The 24,854-nt window shown below is 40.7% G+C and overlaps 2 protein-coding genes across 4 annotated transcripts in view; one reads left to right on the forward strand and one right to left on the reverse strand.

Moving 5' to 3' along the window:
* Positions 1–24,854, reverse strand: part of slc2a6.L (solute carrier family 2 (facilitated glucose transporter), member 6 L homeolog) — a 26,715-nt gene continuing 1,861 nt past the window's right edge. The window contains exons 2-12 of one of the 2 annotated variants that reach the window (XM_041572075.1): positions 21,169–21,345; positions 18,460–18,644; positions 17,583–17,742; positions 17,180–17,386; positions 16,995–17,094; positions 16,707–16,918; positions 16,475–16,627; positions 14,754–14,862; positions 8,391–8,564; positions 6,056–6,201; positions 1,533–2,169 (exon numbers count right to left, since the gene is read on the reverse strand). In XM_041572075.1, the coding sequence (XP_041428009.1) occupies positions 2,014–2,169; positions 6,056–6,201; positions 8,391–8,564; positions 14,754–14,862; positions 16,475–16,627; positions 16,707–16,918; positions 16,995–17,094; positions 17,180–17,386; positions 17,583–17,742; positions 18,460–18,557 (1,515 nt within the window). In that variant the 5' untranslated portion in view covers positions 18,558–18,644; positions 21,169–21,345 and the 3' untranslated portion in view covers positions 1,533–2,013. 2 annotated transcript variants of the gene reach the window in all.
* Positions 24,169–24,854, forward strand: part of LOC108698173 — a 5,976-nt gene continuing 5,290 nt past the window's right edge. The window contains exons 1-2 of one of the 2 annotated variants that reach the window (XM_018229464.2): positions 24,308–24,492; positions 24,696–24,781. In XM_018229464.2, the coding sequence (XP_018084953.1) occupies positions 24,754–24,781 (28 nt within the window). In that variant the 5' untranslated portion in view covers positions 24,308–24,492; positions 24,696–24,753. Of the gene's footprint in view, positions 24,493–24,695; positions 24,782–24,854 lie in introns of both variants that reach the window. The other variant, XR_001932574.2, reaches the window with a different exon arrangement.

Below are 24,854 nucleotides of genomic sequence, written 5' to 3' on the forward strand. Positions count from 1 at the left end.
TTAAAAGTTAACTTGAAGGTGAAGCTCCCCTTTAATGACCGTCCTTAATCCAGTTGTGATGAACAAGCCGCTCCATTAGGGATGATACAAAGTTTACAAGTTTTAACGTATTCGGGGAAGGAACAAACATGGATTCAGATCACTAAACAAATCAGAATTGTCTGTACGGAGCCCATTTAGCATTCACCATAAACACAGTTCTGCACAGGACTACAACCTTTCCATATCCGTTATCCACAAAGCTTCGAATTATGGAAAGTCCATCTCACATTGACTCTATTTTATCCAAGTAATTCAGATTTTGACAAATGATTTCCTTTTTCTGTGTAATAATAAAATAGTCGCTTGTACTTGATCCCAACTAAGATATAATTAATCCTTATTGGAAGCAAAACCAGCCTATTGGCTTTATTTAATGTTTATATGATTTTCTAGTAGACTTAAGGTATGAAGATCCAAATTACGGAAAGATCCCTTATCCGGAAACCCCAGGTCCTGAGCATTCTGGATAACAGGTCCCACACCTATATATATATATATGTATATATAATATATATATATATATATATATATATATATATAGAGTGAATAAAGTACCCGCTCTTGTAAAATATAAGGATATTATAAGTTATCGAGGAGTTTCATGACCATATAAAAACACGACAAAAATAAATATAGGGACTGCACACTCAAATTTAAAAAGGCAAAATTTTATTACATTTACAAAAATACACTTACATTTTCAGCTATGGCCCAATATTGGCCCATGGCCCAGCATTGGCCCTACGCGTTTCGACCACTAACGTGGTCTTCATCAGGGGCAAAATTCATAGATTATTGCAAAAAGAGATAAAAGGCAGGAAAAATCTAATTTGTCATATAAAAACACGAGGCCGAAGGTCGTGGAACTCCGAGGTAACTTCTAATATCCTCATATTTTGCCACTGGGGATATTTTATTTATTATAATACACAAGTCTCAGTGAGTCATGTGACAGAAATGACATCAGAACTCACCGTTTATAACTGATGACATCAGAACTTTATAAGGATATAATTTACAGGATATTCATGGCTTTTGTGTATTATATATACACACACACAGGTATGGGATCCATTATCCGGAAACCCGTTATCCAGAAAGCTCTGAATTACAGACAGGCCGTCTCACGTAGACTCCATTTTATCTAAATAATAAAAATCTTTAAAAATAATTTCCTTTTTCTCTGTAATAATAAAACAGTAGCTTGTACTTGATCCCAACTAAGATATAATTAATCCTTATTGGAAGCAAAACCAGTCTATTGGCTTTATTTCATGTTTATATGATTTTCTAGTAAGGTATGAAGATCCAAATTACGGAAAGATCCCTTATCCAGAAACCCCCCAGGTCCTGAGCATTCTGGATAACCGGTCCCATACCTGTAATAATAAAACAGTCGCTTGTACTTGATCCCAACTAAGATATTAATAATCGTTATTGGAGGCAAAACCAGCCTATTGGGTTTATTTCGTTTATATGATTTTCTAGTAAGGTATGAAGATCCAAATTACGGAAAGATCCCTTATCCAGAAACCCCCAGGCCCTGAGCATTCTGGATAACAGGTCCCATACCTGTAGACTGTTCACACTGTGGAAGAAGGCGGAGCCCCTCTCTTTGGGATAGTGATACACATATTATATTCAGGTGAGACTTGGCACTGGGAATCTGTAGCCTTTTCCCCCTTTGGACACTAGTGGAAGTGAAATTCGGGTGCCAAGCAATAAAATATAAGCCCCTTTTTGTGTATTAGATCCATGCCCCCAGGGTTCACCGGCTGAGTCCTCATGAGTAGGGGGGACAATAGAAACCAGTTGTGCCGTAAAGCATGGACAGACTGTTGTACTGAAACAAAAGAGTGTGGGGATGTAAAGCAAAGAAGTGTGTAGTCAGTACAGTGTGTGGATTGGGGCATTAGTAGTGTCGCTCCAAGCCGTCAGTCAGGATGTAAAGTTGTCACAAACCCCCCAAAATTACTTTATGAATGAGCGCCGGCCTGTCCGGAAGTAGGACTCGATTTGCTCCAAGGTGCGTCCTTTGGTCTCGGGGACAAAGAAGTAGGTGAACATTAATGAGGCTGCACAGACGGCGGTGAAGAAGTAGAAGGGCGTCTGTAGGGACAGGGTGTTCTGGGGCGAGAGAATAAGAGAAAACAGGGAGAGTTTATTCTCTAGTTCTGGATTGTAATCAAGTCATCGCTGGCTCATCAATGGGATCATAAAGGAAACCTGCACAGTAGTGTCGTGCCACTCAAAACTTCTTCCCCTGTCCCAACCCTTTGGCTGAAATTATTATTAATTGTCAGCCCTCGGGTGATGTCATAAATGGGCAGCTTGGGTTTGGGTAATGTTTCCCCCGGGCACCTCTACTCTGCAGCCCCATGTGCAAAGGACCACACTAATGGCGTCTTTATCCAACACCAGTTTCTAACCTGCCCCATAGATATCAGGACAGTTCTGAATCAGGTATCAATTGGGCAGGACTTCAGGAAAAGACAAGAGGGAAGAGAGCAGCCCAGAATTAGAGCTGTCTACTCACATATATACTATACTATATATACTATACTGGGGGAGACAGCAGATTGCTTCATGCATGGAGCACACAAAGCAATACACATGTATGGAGCACACAAAGCAATACACATGTATGGAGCACACAAAGCAATACACATGTATGGAGCACACAAAGCAATACACATGTATGGAGCACACAAAGCAATACACATGTATGGAGCACACAAAGCAATACACATGTATGGAGCACACAAAGCAATACACATGTATGGAGCACACAAAGCAATACACATGTATGGAGCACACAAAGCAATACACATGTATGGAGCACATGAAGCAATACACATGTATGGAGCACACAAAGCAATACACATGTATGGAGCACACAAAGCATTACACCTATATGGAACACATGAATCAATACACATGAAGCAATACACATGTATGGAGCACACAAAGCAATACACATGTATGGAGCACACAAAGCAATTCACATGTATGGAGCACACAAAGCAATACACATGTATGGAGCACACAAAGCAATACACATGTATGGAGCACATGAAGCAATACACATGTATGGAGCACACAAAGCAATACACATGTATGGAGCACACAAAGCAATACACATGTATGGAGCACACAAAGCAATACACATGTATGGAGCACACAAAGCAATACACATGTATGGAGCACATGAAGCAATACACATGTATGGAGCACACAAAGCAATACACATGTATGGAGCACACAAAGCAATACACATATATGGAGCACACAAAGCAATACACATGTATGGAGCACACAAAGCAATACACATGTATGGAGCACATGAAGCAATACACATGTATGGAGCACACAAATCAATACACATGTATGGAGCACACAAATCAATACACATGTATGGAGCACACAAAGCAATACACATGTATGGAGCACATGAAGCAATACACATGTATGGAGCACACAAAGCAATTCACATGTATGGAATACACAAAGCAATACACATGTATGGAGCACACAAAGCAATACACATGTATGGAGCACACAAAGCAATACACATGTATGGAGCACACAAAGCATTACACCTATATGGAACACATGAATCAATACACATGAAGCAATACACATGTATGGAGCACACAAAGCAATACACATGTATGGAGCACACAAAGCAATTCACATGTATGGAGCACACAAAGCAATACACATGTATGGAGCACACAAAGCAATACACATGTATGGAGCACATGAAGCAATACACATGTATGGAGCACACAAAGCAATACACATGTATGGAGCACACAAAGCAATACACATGTATGGAGCACACAAAGCAATACACATGTATGGAGCACACAAAGCAATACACATGTATGGAGCACATGAAGCAATACACATGTATGGAGCACACAGAGCAATACACATGTATGGAGCACACAAAGCAATACACATATATGGAGCACACAAAGCAATACACATGTATGGAGCACACAAAGCAATACACATGTATGGAGCACATGAAGCAATACACATGTATGGAGCACACAAATCAATACACATGTATGGAGCACACAAATCAATACACATGTATGGAGCACACAAAGCAATACACATGTATGGAGCACATGAAGCAATACACATGTATGGAGCACACAAAGCAATTCACATGTATGGAATACACAAAGCAATACACATGTATGGAGCACACAAAGCAATACACCTATATGGAACACATGAATCAATACACATGAAGCAATACACATATATTGAGCACACAAAGCAATACACATGTATGGAACACACAAAGCAATACACATGTATGGAATACACAAAGCAATACACATGTATGGAACACACAAAGCAATACACATGTATGGAGCACACAAAGCAGTACACATGTATGGAGCACACAAAAGCAATACACATGTATGGAGCACACAAAGCAATACACACGTATGGAGCACACAAAGCAATACACATGTATGGAGCACACAAAAGCAATACACATGTATGGAGCACACAAAGCAATACACATGTATGGAATACACAAAGCAATACACATGTATGGAGCACACAAAAGCAATACACACGTATGGAGCACACAAAGCAATACACCTATATGGAACACATGAATCAATACACATGAAGCAATACACATGTATTGAGCAAACAAAGCAATACACATGTATGGAGCACACAAAGCAATACACATGTATGGAGCACATGAAGCAATACACATGTATGGAACACACAAAGCAATACACATGTATGGAGCACACAAAGCAATACACATGTATGGAGCACATGAAGCAATACACATGTATGGAGCACACAAAAGCAATACACATGTATGGAGCACACAAAGCAATACACATGTCTGGAGCACACAAAGCAATACACATGTATGGAGCACACAAAGCAATACACCTATATGGAACACATGAATCAATACACATGAAGCAATACACATGTATTGAGCACACAAAGCAATACACATGTATGGAACACACAAAATCAATACACATGTATGGAACACACAAAGCAATACACATGTATGGAGCACACAAAATCAATACACATGTATGGAACACACAAAGCAATACACATGTATGGAACACACAAAATCAATACACATGTATGGAACACACAAAATCAATACACATGTATGGAACACACAAAGCAATACACATGTATGGAGCACACAAAGCAATACACATGTATGGAACACATGAATCAATACACACAAAGCAATACACATGTATGGAGCACATCTCAGGTACCTTTTTAACTTTTATTGGGCATATACAGGCGGGGCCCACCAGGTATTTCCCCAGTCTGACCCTAGGGGCTTAATACTGACAGGCAGTGCCTAAAATCAGTATAAAACAGTTCTGTGCTACAAATACTCCTTCCAGTATCCAGTCTAAAGTACTTTTATTTATTTGCCTAAAGCCTGCAGTCCAAACGAGTACAGGTATGGGACCTGTTATACGGAAACCCCTTATCCAGAAAGCTCAGAAATACGCAAAGGCCGTCTCCCATAGACTCTATTTTATATTAATCCAAATAATCCAAATTTTTAAAACTGATTTCCTTCTTCTGTGTAATAATAAAACAGTCGCTTGTACTTGATCCCAACTAAGATATAATTAATCCTTATTGGAAGCAAAAGCAGCCAATTGGCTTTATTTCATGTTTATATGATTTTCTAGTAGACTTAAGGTATTACAGAAAGATCCATTATCTGAAAAACCCCAGGTCCCGAGCATTGTGGATAACAGGTCCCCATACCTGTACTGCATATACAGTAGGGATGCACTGAATCCACTATTTTGAACTCTGAATACTGTGTGAAAGATTCGGATTTGGTGCATCGCTAATATACAGAGAGTGAGAGGTATTTTCAGCCATGTGGCTAAACTCCAATGCAAAGGAGCCGGTCCCAATAAAGGCCCCCGATGTTGCATGTGAATGAGAAAGAATTGCAAGCTCCACTTACCACTACTGGGATAAAGGCTTCCGTGAGGATAAAGCCAGCGATCCAACTGACCACAACGCACAGGCCGGACGCCACTCCTCGGGATTTGAGGGGTAAAATCTCTGACATGAGCAGCCAGGTGATAGGTCCCCAACCAAAGGCATAACCTACAGAACAGACAGTGTAAGTGCAGTGATTATAATGAGTCACCTGTGCAGTAACCCACGGCAACGCAGCTCTCCTGATTGGTTGCCATGGGTTACTACCCAGGTGCAGATATGCCCGGTGTTAATAAGCAAACCCTACTGTATGTCTCAAACCCTCATGTGTAATAAAAGGCACTAAGATTGCTCAGGAGCCGGAACCCATTGTGACCAATAAGAGTTTTGCTTTTTCTTTTGTTGGTGGCAGTTTATGTTGTACAGGTATGGGATCCGTTATCCAGAAACCCGTTATCTATAAAGTTCAGAATTACAGAAAGGCCGTACTCCCATAGACTCCATTTTATTCAAATAATCCAAATCTTTAAAAATGATTTCCTTTTTCTGTGTAATAATAAAACAGTATCTTGTACTTGATCCCAACTAAGATATAATTAATCCTTATTGGAAGCAGAACCAGCCTATTGGGTTTATTTATTGTTTATTTGATTTTCTAGTAGACTTAAGGTATGAAGATCCTATTTATGGAAAGATCCATTATCTGTAAAACCCCAGGTCCCGAGCATTCTGGATAACAGGTCCCATACCTGTAATAATAAAACAGTCGCTTGTCCTTGATCCCAACTAAGATATAATTAATCCTTATTGGAAGCAAAACCAGCCTATTGCCTTTATATCATGTTTATATGATTTTTTAGTAGAATTAAGGGATGAAGATCCAAGATCCGTTTTTGCGGAAAACTCAGGGGCCGTGCATTCTGGATATCAGGTCCCATACCTTTAATAATAAAACAGTCTCTGGTACTTGATCCCAACTGAGATATAATTAATCCTTATTGGAGGCAAAACCAGCCTATTGGCTTTATTTAATGTTTATATGATTTTCTTGTAGAATTAAGGTATGAAGATCCAAGATCCGTTTTCAGGAAAACCCAGGGGCCGTGCATTCTGGATATCAGGTCCCATACCTTTAATATTAAAACAGTAGCTTGTACTTGATCCCAACTAAAATATAATTAATCCTTATTGGAGGCAAAACCAGCCAATGGATTTATTTACTGTTTATATGATTTTCTTGTAGACTTAAGGTATAAAGATCCAAATTACTGAAAGATCCCTTATCCGGAAAACCCCAGGTCCTGAGCATTCTGGATAAGAGGTCCCATACCTGTAATAATAAAACAGTCGCTTGTACTTGATCCCAACTAAGATAAAGGTTTACAACATAGTATGGGATTGGATAAGAATAGTATGAAAGTAGCTAAGTAAAGGAAACTCCACTATTGAGAGTACTTACATAATATCTCTCAGATAAAGAAGGGAACAAATAGTTTGTGGACAGTATAAATACATATAAATATATATATATAAATATATCTATACATGTACAACTTTTTGAGATCTCTAGGGGGCGACATTTCTGATACTCAATAGTAAGAAAGTGATATTTGCTTTAAATATTGGCATTGCCTCTTTTAATTATCTCCTGTATAGTAGGAATGCTAGGGGTCTTCCAAAGGGTTGCTGTAAGAATCTCATTAGCCTGTGTCTGGCTCCATTTGTCTCTGAGGACAGCATATGATTGATTAGAGTGTCAGCTTCAGGCCAAAGAGGCTGCAATGCTGGGCATTCCCATGTAGTAGAGACCCAATGGGGGGTGATCTGGGAAGAGCTTTATATAACCTCTCTGGGGTATAATACCAGAACATAACAATCTTATAAATACAGGTATAGGATCCATTATCCGGAAACCCGTCACCCAGAAAGCTCCGGCCGTCTCCCATAAACTCCATTATTATAATCAAATAATCAAGTTTTTAAAACGGATTTCCTTTTTCTCGGTTGTAACAAAACTGTACCTTGTTCTTGATCCCAACTAATAAATAATAAATCCTAATTGGGTGCAAAACAATCCTGTATGGAGATCTTAATTACGGGAAGATCCCTTATCAGAAAAACCCCAGGTCCTGAGCATTCTGGATAACAGATCCCACACCTGTGCTTTCTTTTTTGCCCGGCACAGGTCTTGTTTAGCCAAATATTCAAAGGCCGAGTCCAGTTTAGCAACGGCAGCTTAGGGTTTTAGAAAACACCGGAGCGGAAAATTCTACCTGCTGATCAGTTGCTATGGGTTTCTGCTCCTGGGAGACAAACGTTATACCATTTATTATATAACCCACTAAGCGTCTCATTACCTATGATATACAGCATGATGCAGATGAGGGGAATCAGTTGGATATAGTTGACTGGCTCCGAGGGCTCGGCAGAACTGCTTATACTCATCGTCCGATTGGTCGAATTATGATTTATATCAACGGTGAAATGTACGTACAGCCCCATGGATAGGGAGGAGACAAACATCAAGGTACCTGCAAGAGAGAATCATGGTCGCTAGTACAGGTATGGGATCCCTTATCTGGAAACCCATTATCCAGAAAGATCCGAATTACGGAAAGGCTGTCTCCCATATTATCCAAGTAATTCAACATTTTTAAAACTGATTTCCTTGTGTAATAATAAAACAGTTGCTTGTACTTGATCCCAACTAAGATATAATTAATCCTTATTGGAAGCAAAACCAGCCTATTGGCTTTATTTCATGTTTACATGATTTTCTAGTAGACTTAAGGGATGAAGATCCAATTTATGGAAAGATCCTTTATCCAGAAAGCCCCAGGTCCCAAACATCCTGGATAACAGGTCCTATACTGTAATAATAAAACAGTCCCTTGTACTTGATCCCAACTAAGATATAATTAATCCTTATTGGAGGCAAAACCAGCCTTTTGGGGTTTTTTATGTTTAAATGATTTTCTAGTAGACTTAAGGTATGAATATCCAAACTACGGAAATATCCGTTATCCAGAAACCCCATTCTGGATAACAGGTCCCATACTGTAATAATAAAACAGTGGCTTGTACTTGATCCCAACTGAGATATAATTAATCCTTACTGGAGGCAAAACCAGCCTATTGGCTTTATTTCATGTTTATATGATTTTCTAGTAGACTTAAGGTATGAAGATCCAAATTACGGAAAGATCCATTATCTGGAAAACGCCAGGTCCCGAGCATTCTGGATAACAGGTCCCATATCTGTACAACATCCCGAATACACAATATCACATCAAGAGCTGCTATGCTGTGTTGGCTTTTAAATATGCAGAGATCGAGTGTTATAATAAAACCCTCATTCCATTACGTCCTACAGGCAGCACATAGAGGGTTAATCTCCCGTGTCTCCTGGTAGGACAGGTAATAACAATTAATACAGCCTTTAAAACCCCCACATAGCCCCTCCCCATCATGTTTTTTCCTGTCCTACCTGGGATAGGTAGAGAAGAGGATGAAGAACCAGGTCCCTAGGGACTTGTAGGCCGTGCCAAAGCTACCTGAGGGTGAGCGGAGGGGGATATACATCCTATGGCAGAGTGAGTTCCTTTTAAATGGCTGACTGTTCAGCAGCTTAGGGACAAGGATTGCAGGCAAAACGCGCATATTCAAGAGCGCATTGGAAGAGGTACGCGTTGCAGCTGAAGGAGCGGCGTTCTCTTCCGGGTTGTGACGCGCTATGACGTCATTTCCGGTTTCGCGCACCAGGAAGCAGGATGGCGCGGACGCCGAGGGGGGTGTTTTTCTGCGCACACAAGGTGAGCAAAGAGTATATATGACCCCTAAAAGCAGGAAAGAATGGTCTGTGTCCATGTACCAAGTACTTTCCGCATGCTACCAGGCTGGATGAGCTCAGATCATTTTAAAAAGATGTCTAAATCACCATCCAAACGTCTGCAAAAGTTAAAACACAGACTTTGTGCGGCATGTGAACAGCCGTTACCGGATGAACACTTACAGAGGCTTTGTTTGACCTGCATGAAGAATACACTGGAAGAAGATCAAGTGAAACAGTCTGAACAGTTTATTGACTGGTTTAAAGGGATGATGTCGCAGACGTTTGAAGAAATGAAGCGTTCTGTTGGGCCTTCTACATCAGATAATAATGATGACCTTATTATATTGGATCAAATATCTGGAGATTCTGAGTCTGGCGAATTATCATCTTCTTCTTCTGACTCAGCTGTTTTGGCGAAAAAGGAGAAAAAAGAAGGAATTTTTCTTTTTCCAGCCGATAAAACACAAAAATTGATTAGAGCCGTTAATAAAGTTATGGAAGATCAGAATAAAAATAAAGAGCAAGATACTGCTAAAGATTCATTACTTTTTTTCTCAAAACAAAGGGCAGATACGTTTCCTGTGAATCCAGTTGTGAAGGAGTTGATGGAAACAGAATGGAAAGATCCAACTAAGAGACCGGAATTATCTAGAAGGTTTAAACAGATGTTTTTGTTACACAAACAGGATATATTATCCTGGGAAGAACCTCCTAAAGTAGATATTTCCATATCTAGGTTGTCTAAAAGAACAACAATACCAGTAGAAGACACAGCAGGGCTGAAAGAGCCAATGGATAGAAGAGCGGATACAGCGCTCAGAAGATCACATGTGGCAGCAGCAGCAATTGCTAAACCTGCAATAGCATCAGTGTCGGTGTCAAGAACTCTGAAATGCTGGATTAATAACCTAGAAGAAGATATTGATTCTGGTGTATCTAGAGATGATATTTTGGATGCTTTCAAATATATTAAATTGGCGACTGATTTTCTTTGTGATACTGCAGTAGAAACAGTTAAACTGTCAGCAAGACTCATGGCGTTGTCAGCTGTAGGTCGCAGGGCTTTGTGGGTAAAAGCCTGGAAAGCAGACGTGACTTCAAAGAATAGTTTATGTTCTCTTCCTTTTGAAGCAGGGAGGCTATTTGGAACCAAATTGGATTCATTGATTGAAAGTCTGCAAGGTGAAAAAGCGAAGACCTTACCACAGGATAGACCGAGGGGTCTTAAAAGACCATTTTTTCATCGAAGATCCAGAAGTGCTTCACCCAAAGCTAAGCAGGCCAGGTATTCAACGAGGAATAGGGATTTCTTCAGAAGACCAAGACAGTTTCGAGGAAATGAGTATGACCGAAACAACAGAAAGGATCCCAATGCAAAAAGTGGCAAGAACAAGAAACTGGGGTTCTGACGCCAGGCCTTGTTGCGAAGAAGTGGGAGGCAGACTATCTTTCTTTTACGATCAGTGGGAAAGATCAACAACAGACAAATGGGTTCTGAATTCAATACGAAGTGGATATCGAATAAAATTTTGCCATCATCCAGTAGGAAGGTTCGTACAATCTTTTCAAAAAGAAGAGAATTTTCAAAAAGCCATAGAGGAATTTATAAAGTTGAAAGTATTGGAAGATGTCCCAATACAAGATTGGAAACAAGGGATTTATTCAAAAATGTTCCTGGTTCCAAAACAAGGAGGAAAGATGAGACTAGTCATAGATCTCAGATATCTAAACATATATATTCAAAAAGAATCGTTCAGAATGGAATCAATCAAATCGATACACAGCATCCTCAACAAGGGAGATCTGATGGCTACAATAGATTTGAAGGATGCTTATCTGCATGTACCAATTCATCGCAGAAGCAGAGAGTTCCTCAGGGTAGCAGTGAAGATCAGAGGAAAGATAAGACATCTGCAGTTCAGAGCTCTACCGTTTGGTTTAACCTCAGCACCAAGGGTTTTTACCAAAATAATTGTGGTTATAGCAGCAGCTCTTCGGAAGAGAGGGATATTTATTGTACCGTATCTAGACGACTGGCTGCTCAAAGCATCAAATCTAGAGGAAATAAAAGATCATCTAGAACAAACACTGATTTTTCTGAAAGCACATGGATGGGTTATAAACAGAGAAAAATCAAATCTACAACCCTCCACTTGTGTCAAGTTCCTGGGGTTTGTCGTAGACTCGGTCAGACTGAAGATAAGTCTTCCACAAGAGAAGATATACAATATGATACAGGAAATTCAGGAATTACGGCAAACCAGAATGGTGTCAATTCGTCAAGCAATGAGTATTCTCGGACATATGACATCAGCAATAGAGGCGGTTCCGTGGGCGAAAGCACGAATGAGATACTTTCAGTCCAAGATATTGAATGCATGGAATCGGAAGAATTCGGGTCTAGACAGAATGATGAAAGTGTCAATCGGTCTGAAGAAATCTTTGAAATGGTGGACACAAGTTCACAACCTCAACGAAGGCTTGTCCTTTCATCTTCCCCCTCCAGTGGTGGTAACCACGGATGCCTCTCTTCGAGGATGGGGGGCTCATGTGAAGAACTTTTCAGCTCAAGGCCTGTGGTCCTCACAGGAGAAAAAAGAATCTTCAAATTACAGGGAACTGAAAGCTGTGTGGAAAGCCTTGAAAGAGTTCAAGAAGGAAATCCACAAGAACAATGTCCTGGTGCAGTCGGACAACATTGCTGTAGTCTCTTACATCAATCACCAAGGTGGTACCAGATCGGTGAGATTGATCAGACTGTGTGCGAAAATGATGCAATGGGCCCAATTAGAATTGATACACATATCGGCATTACACATCAGAGGAGTGAACAACAAATGGGCAGACAGACTCAGCCGTCAAACAATTGTTCCGGGCGAGTGGTCACTGGATCAAGGGGTATTCTGTCAAATAATTCAGAGATGGGGTTATCCTCAAATAGATTTGATGGCAACCAGACAGAATACCAAATGCAAGAAATTTTGCTCGATTTACCGCCAAGACAGACCAACGCATTTCGATGCATTCTCCATAAATTGGAGTCATCACTTGGCTTACATATTTCCTCCAGTCCCTATGATACAGAGGGTAATAAAGAAAGTGAAGGAGGATCGAGCGAAGGTAATAGCCATATTACCAGGGTGGCCCAGGAGAGCGTGGTTTCCGCAGCTGTTGTATCTATCGCAAGGGAATTATTGGATACTACCCTTGAAGACAGATCTGATTTCACAGAAGGGAATATACTTCCCGGAGATAAAGAAGCTCAGACTAACGGCTTGGCTTTTGAACGCACAACATTGCTAGAGCAAGGGCTGTCAAAAGAGGTGGTGGAGACTATGTTGTCAGCAAGGAAAAAATCTACAACAAACTCCTATGAAAGAATATGGAAAAAGTACAATATCTGGTGTGCTGACAAAGAATTAGTTTCATCACAGACAACAATACCTCACATTCTTCAGTTTTTACAAGATGGTTTTGACAAAGGTTTGCAGCCTAGTACATTGAAGGTACAAGTATCCGCATTGTCAGCGTTCTTAAGTAACAGACTTTCAGCTAATCCTTTAGTGATGAGATTTTTGAAAGCCGTTTCCAGAATAAGACCGCGCTCTAAGTCGCACGTGCCTTCCTGGGATCTAAATCTTGTACTTAATAAAATTTGTACAATGCCCTTCGAACCATTAGATGGAGTCGAAATTAAGATGTTAACTCTTAAGACGGTTTTCTTAACAGCAATTACGTCGGCAAGAAGAGTTGGCGAGATACAGGCACTAGGAGCATCAGAGCCATATATTCAATTCTGTCAAGACAAAGTATGTTTGAGGACATTACCGTATTTTGTACCTAAAGTGCCTACATCTTGGTGTACTAATGCAGGAATAAATCTTCCTACGTTTTGTGCAGAACCAACAAACGAGATGGAAGAAAATTTACACAAGTTAGACTTGAAAAGATGTTTGTTAGTCTACTTGGACAGAACGAAACTCTTCAGGGAGTCAGATCACTTGTTTATCCTGTTTTCCGAAAGAACAAGGGAAAAAAAGCATCTAAGTCAACAATTGCAAGATGGATAAAAGAAGCAATCCTGTTATGCTATGAATTAGATGGAAAAAGTCCACCTGAAGTTTTAAAGGCCCATTCAACAAGAGGAATGGCAACATCGTGGGCAGAACGAGCTTATGCTTCACCGCAGGAAATCTGTAAAGCAGCCACATGGTCTAATCTTCATACTTTTGCAAAGCACTACAAATTAGACATCTTGTCACAACAGGATACAGCCTTTGGTAGCAAAGTACTCCAGGCGGTGCAGTCAAAAACGTTATAGAATCCCCCCCCAAAATTCAGGGAAGCTAGAAAATTCCCTCTATGTGCTGCCTGTAGGACGTAATGGAATGAGAAAATTGGTATACTTACCACTGAAATTTTCCTTTCCATTAGTCCGTAAGGCAGCACAAATATACCCTACCCAAATAAATATATACAGAAGCATCAAATGTGTGTGTGTTTATTGGAAATAAGGAGCTAGATAAATAACATGATGGGGAGGGGCTATGTGGGGGTTTTAAAGGCTGTATTAATTGTTATTACCTGTCCTACCAGGAGACACGGGAGATTAACCCTCTATGTGCTGCCTTACGGACTAATGGAAAGGAAAATTTCAGTGGTAAGTATACCAATTTTCTCATTATCTGTAAACCTGAAAAACAGGAGGAAGGCGGAGCTAACGTGCAAGACTTAAAAAAAAATAATAATAATAATGACCCATTAAAAGAAAAGACAGCTAATGTTTTTGGAATCCCTATGAATGTAGCCGATGCTGAATATAGGGGTATCTAGACGAATGTTACTTCCAGTTGTTAAAGGTACAGCACATGTCAGAACGGACACTTACTTGATGTATAGAGCAGGATTTTCCTTCCAGCTTTGTCCATAACTGAGGCTGAAATGATGACGGATAACAATCGCACGACACCCACTAGGGCTGCGTCATAGCCACCTCTCTAATGGGAAGGGGGAAAAATTGGTTTTCGGGGCAAAAAAAGAGTCCACATTGTAACAATTCAAGTACAGAGTAAACATAACATCATTTTAAAATTCAATTATTTGTCTGAAATTGAGTTTATGGGAGATGGCCATCCCTGGATAATGGGTTTCCGGATAACAGAACCTGTAACGGTATGGGACCTGTTATCCAGAATGCTCGGGACCTTGGGTTTCCCGGATAAAGGATCTTTCTGTAATTTGGATCTTCATACCTTAAGTCTACTAGAAAATCATATAAACATTAAATAAAGCCAATAGGCTGGTTTTGCCTCCAATAAGAATTAATTATATCTTAGTTGGGATCAAGTACAAGCGACTGTTATTATTACACAGAAAAAGGAAATCAGTTTTAAAAATTTGGATTATAAGATTATAATGGAGTCTATGGGGAGACGGCCTTTCCATAATTTGGAACTTTCTGGATAATGGATCCTGTACTATAAAGAAAGCGCGTTCATAAAAGAATCCCATAGGCCGAGAACCAGGGTCATATTAGAATTTGGGCAAAAGAGATGTATATAATCGAACAAACTGTGTTTAGCAGCTCTGCTTTTTTATTCATAAATGATTGTGGTTTTTGAGTTATTTCGTTTTTTTTTGCTCCAGTTTTTCAATTTCAGTAATCTGGTTGCTAGGGTCCAAATTCCCTTAGCAACCCTGCACTGATTTGAAAAAGAGACTGGAATATGAGTAGGAGAGGCCTGAATAGAAAGAGTAATATAATTAATAATACATTTGTAGCCTTACAGAGCATCTGTTTTTCGATGGGGTCAGTGACCCCCATTTGAAATCTGGAAAGAGTCAGAAGAAGAAGGCAAATCATTCAAAAAAGAAAAAATGAAGACCCATTAAAAAGTTGCTCAGAACTGGACGTTCTATAACACTTATGATGAGCCACCCCTTTAAGGATTCAGACTCAGCTCAAAAATCAGAGCAAAAGATTTTGTGCTCTCAAATTGGGAAAACCAGAATTGCACCATCATTGTCAAAGGGGAAGCAACAAGAGTTTCTGTGAATCAGAAGGGAGGTCACCAGATGACGGTATCTGCAGCACTGGCATGGTTACTAGGGGAACTTAGACCCTAGCAACCAGACTGCTGAAATTGCACACTGGAGAGCTGCTGAATGAAAAGCTAAATAAGTCAAAAACCACAAACCATAAAAAATGAAGACCAATTGCAAATTGTCTCAGAATATCCCTCTCTACATCATACGAACAGTTCGTTAAAAGGCGAACAACCCCCCTTTAGCGGTCACCAATTCACATATTTGGAAACAATGTGCAGTGAAAAGAAACACTCACTGGAGTATGTTGTTTATCCTGGTGCATCGCCCTGAACCCAAATCTTGGGGTGAGAGATAACCTCCATCCAAAAATACAGGTGAGCACATGATCAAACCTCCTCTGCTGAGGCCTATGTTTTTGGATAGAGTTTATCTGTGGCACTATGTCTTTACATATCCTGGTAGCTAGGTGGAACCCCACTAGAGATACTCAAGGTAGACCTTTTAGGGATGGTGCTTAAAGCTTGGGTCAGAGACATGAACGTAGAACATCGTTCCACTTACTAGTATGACTTTAGTCCTGTTAAAGATGGTCTCTAGGTAAATCAAGATGGGGCTGACCCCGGACAGCTGCTGGAGAAATCTCATGAACACAGCAATAAGGATAGGCTTGTAGTAATACGGCTGGGAGAGTTCCGTCCATGAGAGAGTGGAGCTCTAGGCAAGAGAAACAACTTAGTCACTTAGTCCCACTCTATATTTGTCATAACCATAGATCACACAGAGCTCACTCTACCTTCTTTAAAATGTTGCTTTTAATCCTTTCGTATTCTCCCTGATAGTCCGTGTTGGCCCCCCGAAGCCAAGCCAGAGCCTTGAGAGCCTTTTCATCCTTGCCCTTGGCTATGAGGAAGCGCGGGGAGTCGGGCATGAAGCACAGGAGGAGAAGCATGGTGACCACGGGGACCTCTCCAATAGCCGCAAGCCAGCGCCATGGCAGGAGAAGCCCTACAGCAAAAGGGAATGAATAACAGGGAGATCCAGGGCAGCACAATTGTATTCGATTGTTAAGTATTATAATTACCTAAAGCATAAAGCACAAGCGAGCCACAAACTGCCATGATCTGAGGACAAGCCCCCAAACCTCCTCTAACTCCAGAATGGGAAATTTCTGAAATGTATACCTGGAGATCATAGAGCTCATGGTTAGGAAACAAAAATATACATATTAGTGCAGAGTGTTCAGAAAGAGATGACCCCATGACTCACCGGTATAGAAGAGGATGTCATACCCCCTGCAAAACCTGTAAGGATCCGTCCTAGCAGTAGCATGGAGATGTGCTGAGCACTGCCCATGAGGAGGAAACCCAACGATGAGGGAACAGCTGAGAACATTATGCTCAGTTTACGTCCAAGACGGTCATTGAGAAACATGGAGCTTATGCCCCCCGCGCAGGCACCCAGGGCAAACACTGCCTGAAAGGGAACGTGTAGAGAGTGAATTTGGGGGGCATGGACTGGAAAAAGCAGTTGGCAGAATAGTTGTCCCATGTCAGAAACCATCGCTATTAAGCCATTTCACATCAGCAAGGTTGCAATTAGAATATCATATCCTATAAATCGAACATCATATTCCAACATCTAGACAAATGTAGACATGTTAATGATTTACCCCAAACCATGATATCTCTTCCGCATTAATGTGCAATCCCTGGTCATCTTTCTCCAGTGCCGGAATCACGGGAGAAGTGTAAACCAAGGCGTAACCAAACGTGAAGTTGCCCAGGACAGCGGAAAAGGCAGCCAGGAACATCTTCTTGTTCTTTAGTGTTCTGCAGGAGAGGAGGACATGGGGGTTATTAAGAACCAGCCACATATTCTTATCTCTGTGGTCTTCCTGACTTCAGCAGTTTTCTCTTAGTGACAGAACTTAGGGACTGATCAGAGGACAAGGACTAAGCCAAGTCCTTTCTTCTAAAGCCAAGTCCTTTCTTCTAAAGCCAAGTCCTTTCTTCTAAAGTCAAGTCCTTTCTTCTAAAGTCAAGTCCTTTCTTCTATAGTCAAGTCCTTTCTTCTAAAGTCAAGTCCTTTCTTCTAAAGCCAAGTCCTTTCGTCTAAAGTCAAGTCCTTTCTTCTAAAGTCAAGTCCTTTCTTCTAAAGTCAAGTCCTTTCTACGTTTATGAAGATTCTCATTCATCCATGTCATGGTATATCTGTAGTAATAAGTCAAATCAACTGGACTTGCTGTGTTTTCCTTGAAGGCGTTTCACCAGTCATCCAACTTTGTCAATTCAGAATCGAGCCATTCGGATGACTGGTGAAACGTCTTCAAGGAAAACACAGCTGATTTGACTTATTACTATAGATAAGTCCTTTCTACCAAAGCCACCATAAAAGACATGTTTTGTAGATGTAAATTTACTCTACAGCCCAAATAAATGATGTTTCTTCAAGCATTAAAGCATTCCTCAGTATAAACGTTGGTCCCAGTGATATCTCGGCACTGACCTTTAACTGCAGCACACATTCGGTGGTTCCCCAAAACTCACCTGACATACTTCTTCTCTTCCTCCCGCAGGGCTTTCCCCACTGTCTGATAGTGAGTTTTAGGGGCGTCACTGAGAAGTGGTTTCTGTGAGTTGTCCATTAGGTGCAGAGGAGACTTACTATTTGACCCTTGCCTGATGCTATCCAAGTCTCAGCGTCCCTAAACAAGACTCCCTTAAGCCGGCATCTATAGAGAGAGAGAGAGAGAGGCTGCTGTCAGTGTTGTACTGTCTAAGTGGGAGGTTTATGACTTCCCCAACCATCGACCTTGTTCTGCTTCCAGCTGTAATTTCCCACAATGAGGGAAGTGTGACTATTGTCATTTATACTCACAAGTATTAGGCAACAGGAAGCACCTCCAGGGGATTGCACCATACTGACAACCCTCTGTGGCTGAAGAGAAAAATCCCTGAATATCTATATCTTTATATATACATACAGTACATAAGGAAGGTGCACAACTTACAGCAGCTCATGGCCTGTCCAGTATGCAAACTCCCACGCACTGTTCTCCAAACGGGAGCATGTTCATTGAAACCCATCTGCCTCCAGTGAGCATGCTACCCCCTAGGAGGGTGGCCATACACGGACAGATTAAAGCTGCCATCGGTCCTTTAGATCCCATGTAGGGGGCGTTGCGATGGGTTTCCCTGATCAATATCACACCAAGATATCGATATATAATTTTTCTTTGCATTTCTAGGCCGCATTGGCTAGTTGATGTGGTCCTCGTCCTGACGGCACCTAGTCTCATTGTAATCCGATTGGATCAACCCGATATTGCCCTGCCTTTGGTGGGCATATCAGGTTAAGATCCACTTGTTTGGTGACCTCAACGAATGAGCAGATCTTACAGTTATGGCCACCTTAAGAGGCAAGGGGGCAGCAGATATGGGGAGTGTTAGATGCAGTTCGGACAGGGGTCCTTTGTGGGTGGTTCTGTACTCCCTGAGACCTTTCTCTTGAGCCAAACATCATGATTCATGATAAAAAGTGGGGTGTTCATTGGTTGAAGGTTAAAAATGTCATTAAGCAGGCACAGCACAGAAGATGATTGTGGGTTGTGTCAGGGTAGGATTAATTGCTGCCCAGCTCCCTGTACCAACTTGTAGAACCAGGGCAGAATTCTGGGAGCCACCCCCCCCGTCTCCTCAGTTCCAGCCTCCATGTATATAGGTATAGGATCTGCTTGGGACCAGGGGTTTCCTGGGGGTCTTTCTATATTTTGTATCACCTTAACGCAGTGGTCCCCAACCAGTAGCTCATGAGTAACATGTTGCTCTCCAACTGCTTGGATGTTGCTCTCAGTGTCCTCAAAGCAGGAGCTTATTTTTGAATTCCAAGCTTGGAGGCAAGTTTTGGTTGTATAAAAACCAGGGGTACTGCCAAACAGAACCTCCTGCAAGCTGCCAGACCACATAGGGGCTACCAAATAGCCAATCACAGCCCTTATTTGGCACCCCAAGGAACATTTTGGATGCTTTTGTTGCTCTCCAATCTTAGTTGAACGTGGCTCATGGGTAAAAAAGGTTGGGGACCCCTGCCCTAACATAACAACACTACTAAGACTCATTGAACATATGATGCATTCTACCCTGGGTTTCTCATTGGCTTTCATTGTCAGAGAATATGTCCCATTGACCATAAGCCTAAAAAATAAACTGTTTTGACATAAAAATGATAATTTAAAATGTATAAAATTTGTAAAAAAAACTGAAGTTAGTGCTTCCGTGAGCTCTGTATGTAAGTTGGTAAAGATATTGTAAAGTGATAGTGTAAAGTGTAGAATAATGCAAATGTGAAGTGTCTGTTACGTATGCATGTGGGGTCTTGAAGCAGGTTTAAAATGATCGTTTTTTGGGAAACTGTACTGTAGGGGGTTGGCCACAAGAGAGCAGCAGCGTACTGTGAAAGCGTTTGGCCACTGCATATACACAGATAATACATGTCTTGGGACTGGAAAAACATAGCTGTGCTTCAGTCGCTGTGGAACTACGATATATGATCATGGGAAGATTAGAAAAGAGAGTGATATGATTAAACTTAATTTCAAACCAATATACGAGCAAAGGTTGGACATCTCCATAGACAGGAAAAAGATGATTCAGCCAGAAACCTCCTTCGATATTGTTCTTGAATCATTACAATCCAATCAGTGTGGCTGAGAAGGGAGCAGAGTTCCCTCTTTACTGACCCTGCTGAATGTGAATGTGAAATTAGGGACCTTAGATTGTAAGCTCCACTGGGGCAGGGACTGATGGGCATGATCTTTTTAAAGCACTGCGGAATAGGTTGCTTCTATATAAATAAAGGATAATATTAAGTACTAACTGTTTGCCTTAGGGCTGGTGTATAAACCTGTTAATGCTTCTCCTTTACTGCTTTAAAATGAACTGTCAGTATGATGTAGAGAGGGATATTCTGAGACAATTTGCAATTGGTTTTCATTTTTTTATTACTTGTGTGTTATTTTTAGATATTTAGCTTTTTATTCAGCAGCTCTCCAGTTTGCAGTTTCAGCAATCGGGTTGCTAGGGTCCAAATTCCCCTAGCAACCATGCATGGATTAGAATAAGAAAAAAACTATAAAAAAAGAAAAAAGCCAATGGAAAAGTTGCTTAGAACTGGCCATTCTATAATGAGGAGGTGCTGATTGATATCGGTTACTAGTCTAAAGCAATAAAACACCAAATACTTAAAGCTGTATATACCTTGGCACGTATCAATAAACGTTATCGTCTCTTTTATTTCATCCATGTTTCTCAAGTTTTCCTTTAGAGTTCAAAGTCCTCGCGTTGTCCTTGACAGCTTGACGAATGGCCCACCACGAGGGAGATGTAGAAAGAAGAAGTCGGGCTGTTCAACTGTGTGGCCAATTCATAATATTCCTGGAAAGAAAGCCGAGGTCATGAACTGGATCCTTAGCACAATAACAAGTTAGGGGTATTAGTGGGCAAAAAGACCAGCAGTTTTATGGCCTCCGAGGTTTATTTTCCCTTTATTAATGATAGTACAGGTATGGGACCTGTTATCCAGAATGCTCGGGATCTGGGGTTTTCCAGATAACAGATCTTTTTGTAATTTGAATTTTCATACTTTAAGTCTACTAGAAAATCATATAAACATTAAATAAACCCAATAGGCTGGTTCTGCTTCCAATAAGGATTAATTATATCTTAGTTGGGATCAAGTACAAGCTACTGTTTTATTATTACTGGTATGGGACCTGTTATCCAGAATGGGGTTTTTTGGATAATGGATCTTTCTGTAATTTGGATCTTCACACCTTAAGTCTACTAGAAAATCATATAAACATGAAATAAAAAGCCAATAGGCTGGTTTTGCTTCCAATAAGGATTAATTATATCTTAGTTGGGATAAAGTACAAGCGACTGTTTTATTATTACAGGTATGGGACCTGTTATCCAGAATGCTCAGGACCTGAGATTTTCCAGATAACAGATCTTTCTGTAATTTGTATCTTCATACCTTAAATCTACTAGAAAATCATGTAAACATTAAATAAAGCCAATAGACTGGTTTTGCTTCCAATAAGGATTAATTATATCTTAGTTGGGATCAAGTACGAGCGACTGTTTTATTATTACACAGAAGAAAAAAAAACACTTTCCAAAATTTGGATTAACTGGACAATGGGAGATGGCCATTCCGTAATTCGGAGCTTTCTGGATAATGGGTTTCCGGATAACAGATCCCATACCTGTAATAGTTAGATAGAATCGTAGGCATGGGTGATATCCATACAGTGCAATTGCAATTGTTTGATGAAGCTGTTGGATATAGGGGGCTAATCTCCGCTGCTACTGAGTAACTTCATTGTATATGAGGCCAAGTAGAACATATATTTCTAAAGTTGGCCATAGAGTTCACCAAACGAGCAGATCCGGGACTTATTTATCCTCCCACATGCTGGGCCAAATCATGGTTGATCCAGTTGTTTCACTTTCAATTGTCTTGTGCTGGATCCATATATATATATATATGTGTCCAATTGCCTAATACACCTCCCATCATCCCTGCTGATGTCACTGGGATTCTGGGAGTTGTAGTTTATGAGTATATGCACACAGAAATCCACTGTTTTTTTTCACTAAAATCCAGGTGTTGCTGGTCTTTTTGGATGCTGTATGATACCTTAACGTGCACCTGGATAGTAAACCACCCTACTGACTATATATATATATATATGTCCAATTGTCTATATACATCTCCCATCATCATCTCCCGGCTGATGTTGGTGGGATTCTGGGAGATGAAGTTTACGGAAGGGACCACATATAGAACGTATCATTTACAACGACGAAGATCCCGTGAAATAAGAGCCGTAACAAAGGGGAAGTACAATTGTTGTTACACAATGGAATTATTGAGCAAGAATAATTGGAATCTGTAGTCTCAAAAAAGCTGCGACCTCCTTCCCTTTCTTCACTTCCCCTTATGGGTGGTACAGCCCGGTCTAATGGCACAAAGTCATTAAGTTTGCTGTGATATAAAATGACAGTGAATAAGCTGACAGTGGCATACTCATGCTATCAAGTGTTAAAGCTTGCTGGGACCAACATGTAGTAGTAGCTCAGTAGTAGTTTTATGGCAGTGGAGTAAAACTTCCGTGTAGGAGGCCAAACTCAAGGTATTGGCTCATTCTCATGGAATTACAGTCGTTGTTTTGCTCTGTTATGTCTGACCAAGGCACAATGACAACAACCAAATGGTCACCAGGTAGGTCATTCCAATGGTCGCCTGAATTAGATCAGAAAAAAATAACAGCTAATTGGGGGTCGTTGACTTGTTTTGCCAATATTTATTAAAGGTGTATATGAATCAGGGGCCCCTATACCTCCTGGGCCCCCCTCCTGCTTCCTCTATAGTTACACCCCTATACCTCCTGGGCCCCCCTCCTGCTTCCTCTATAGTTACACCCCTATACCTCCTGGGCCCCCCTCCTGCTTCCTCTATAGTTACACCCCTGATCCAGCAGTAAATCCATGAAATGACTGAGGATTAAGGGAAGACAGAAGTGATTATTTGGTTGGAAAGCACAAGGAAAAAGGGCGGATTGTGCCGATTATAATGCCACAGAGGGTGGAGGAGGCCAGGCCTAGTATTTTATAATTGGGATTTAAAACAGAACGCCCCATAGAAGAATTCTGGGAGTTGCAGTTCAACATTAACTGGAGGTGTACAGGCTGGGAGCCCCATACTGAGCTTGTAGAAGCCATAATTAGACCAAATTCCAATTACAGCAGATATCAGCATGGATCAGAAACTACACAACATTAACGGGGTTCACTTTTAGTATGTTATAGAATAGCCCATTCTAAGCAACTTTTCAGTTAGTCTTCATTATATATCGTTTTTTTCATTATTTGCCTTCTTCTTCTGACTCTTTCCAGCTTTCAAATTGGGGTCACTGACCCCACCTAAAAAACAAGTGCTCTGTAAGGCTACACGTGTGTTGTTATTGCTACTTTTTATTACTCCACTTTGTATTCAGACCCTTTCCTATTTGTAGTCCAGCCTCTTATTCTAATCAGTGTTTGGTTTCTAGGGTAATGTGTGACCTAGCAACCATATTGCTGAAATTACAATCTGGAGAGCTGCTGAATAAAAAGCTAAATAAGTAAAAAACCATAAATAATAAAAAATGAAGACTAATTGCAACATGTCTCATAATATCACTCTCTACATCATACTAACAGTTGCCTCTAGGAGAAGGGGTAACTTATTTATTAATGTCAGCAGCACCCTGTAAACACAGACACCCCCACCTCCCTGACTATTAAAGTGACAGTAGGTGTGTTACCTGTATGAGCTCACCTGTGGGCGTGTCACTAGCAACAGACTTGTGTTAGAGTTAGAGTTGCCGATACAGCAGCAGCAACTTCACTTTGCCCCCCTCTCTCCAAAACATTTACTGCTTTGTAAAGTGTTTAATCAATCCCTGCTTTTTGGCACCAGATCTCAGCGAGGACTCCTGGATGCGGAGGTTACCATCTAAAGTGCAACTGTCACCAGTAAGTGTCATCTGCAGACAAAAGGGGTCACAGACCCTTGAAGTTTTCAACTGTGAGTGGGTCTGTGTAATATATATATATATATATGTATATGTGTGTGTTTTATTCCATCATTAGGTGTTTTGGTAAAGCAATGTGATTGGCTACTGTTATTTAAGTACAATACGTGAGCAGTCTCTTGACTATGATATCTCTCTCTCTAGACATTTATACTGTAATTATAAGAGATGTCGGGGGGATAGCAGAACTGGTTTGGCAGATATGCGTGATTGCTATTCCCTGAGAGCAGGTAAGTTGGAGCCAGGTGTTCTGTACGTACATGAAGGAACTTGTGCAGAGCCAGGAGGAAGAAAACTGGGCTG

Source organism: Xenopus laevis, chromosome 8L (assembly GCF_017654675.1).
Source record: "Xenopus laevis strain J_2021 chromosome 8L, Xenopus_laevis_v10.1, whole genome shotgun sequence".
In the NCBI taxonomy this organism is placed as follows: Eukaryota; Metazoa; Chordata; class Amphibia; order Anura; family Pipidae; genus Xenopus; species Xenopus laevis.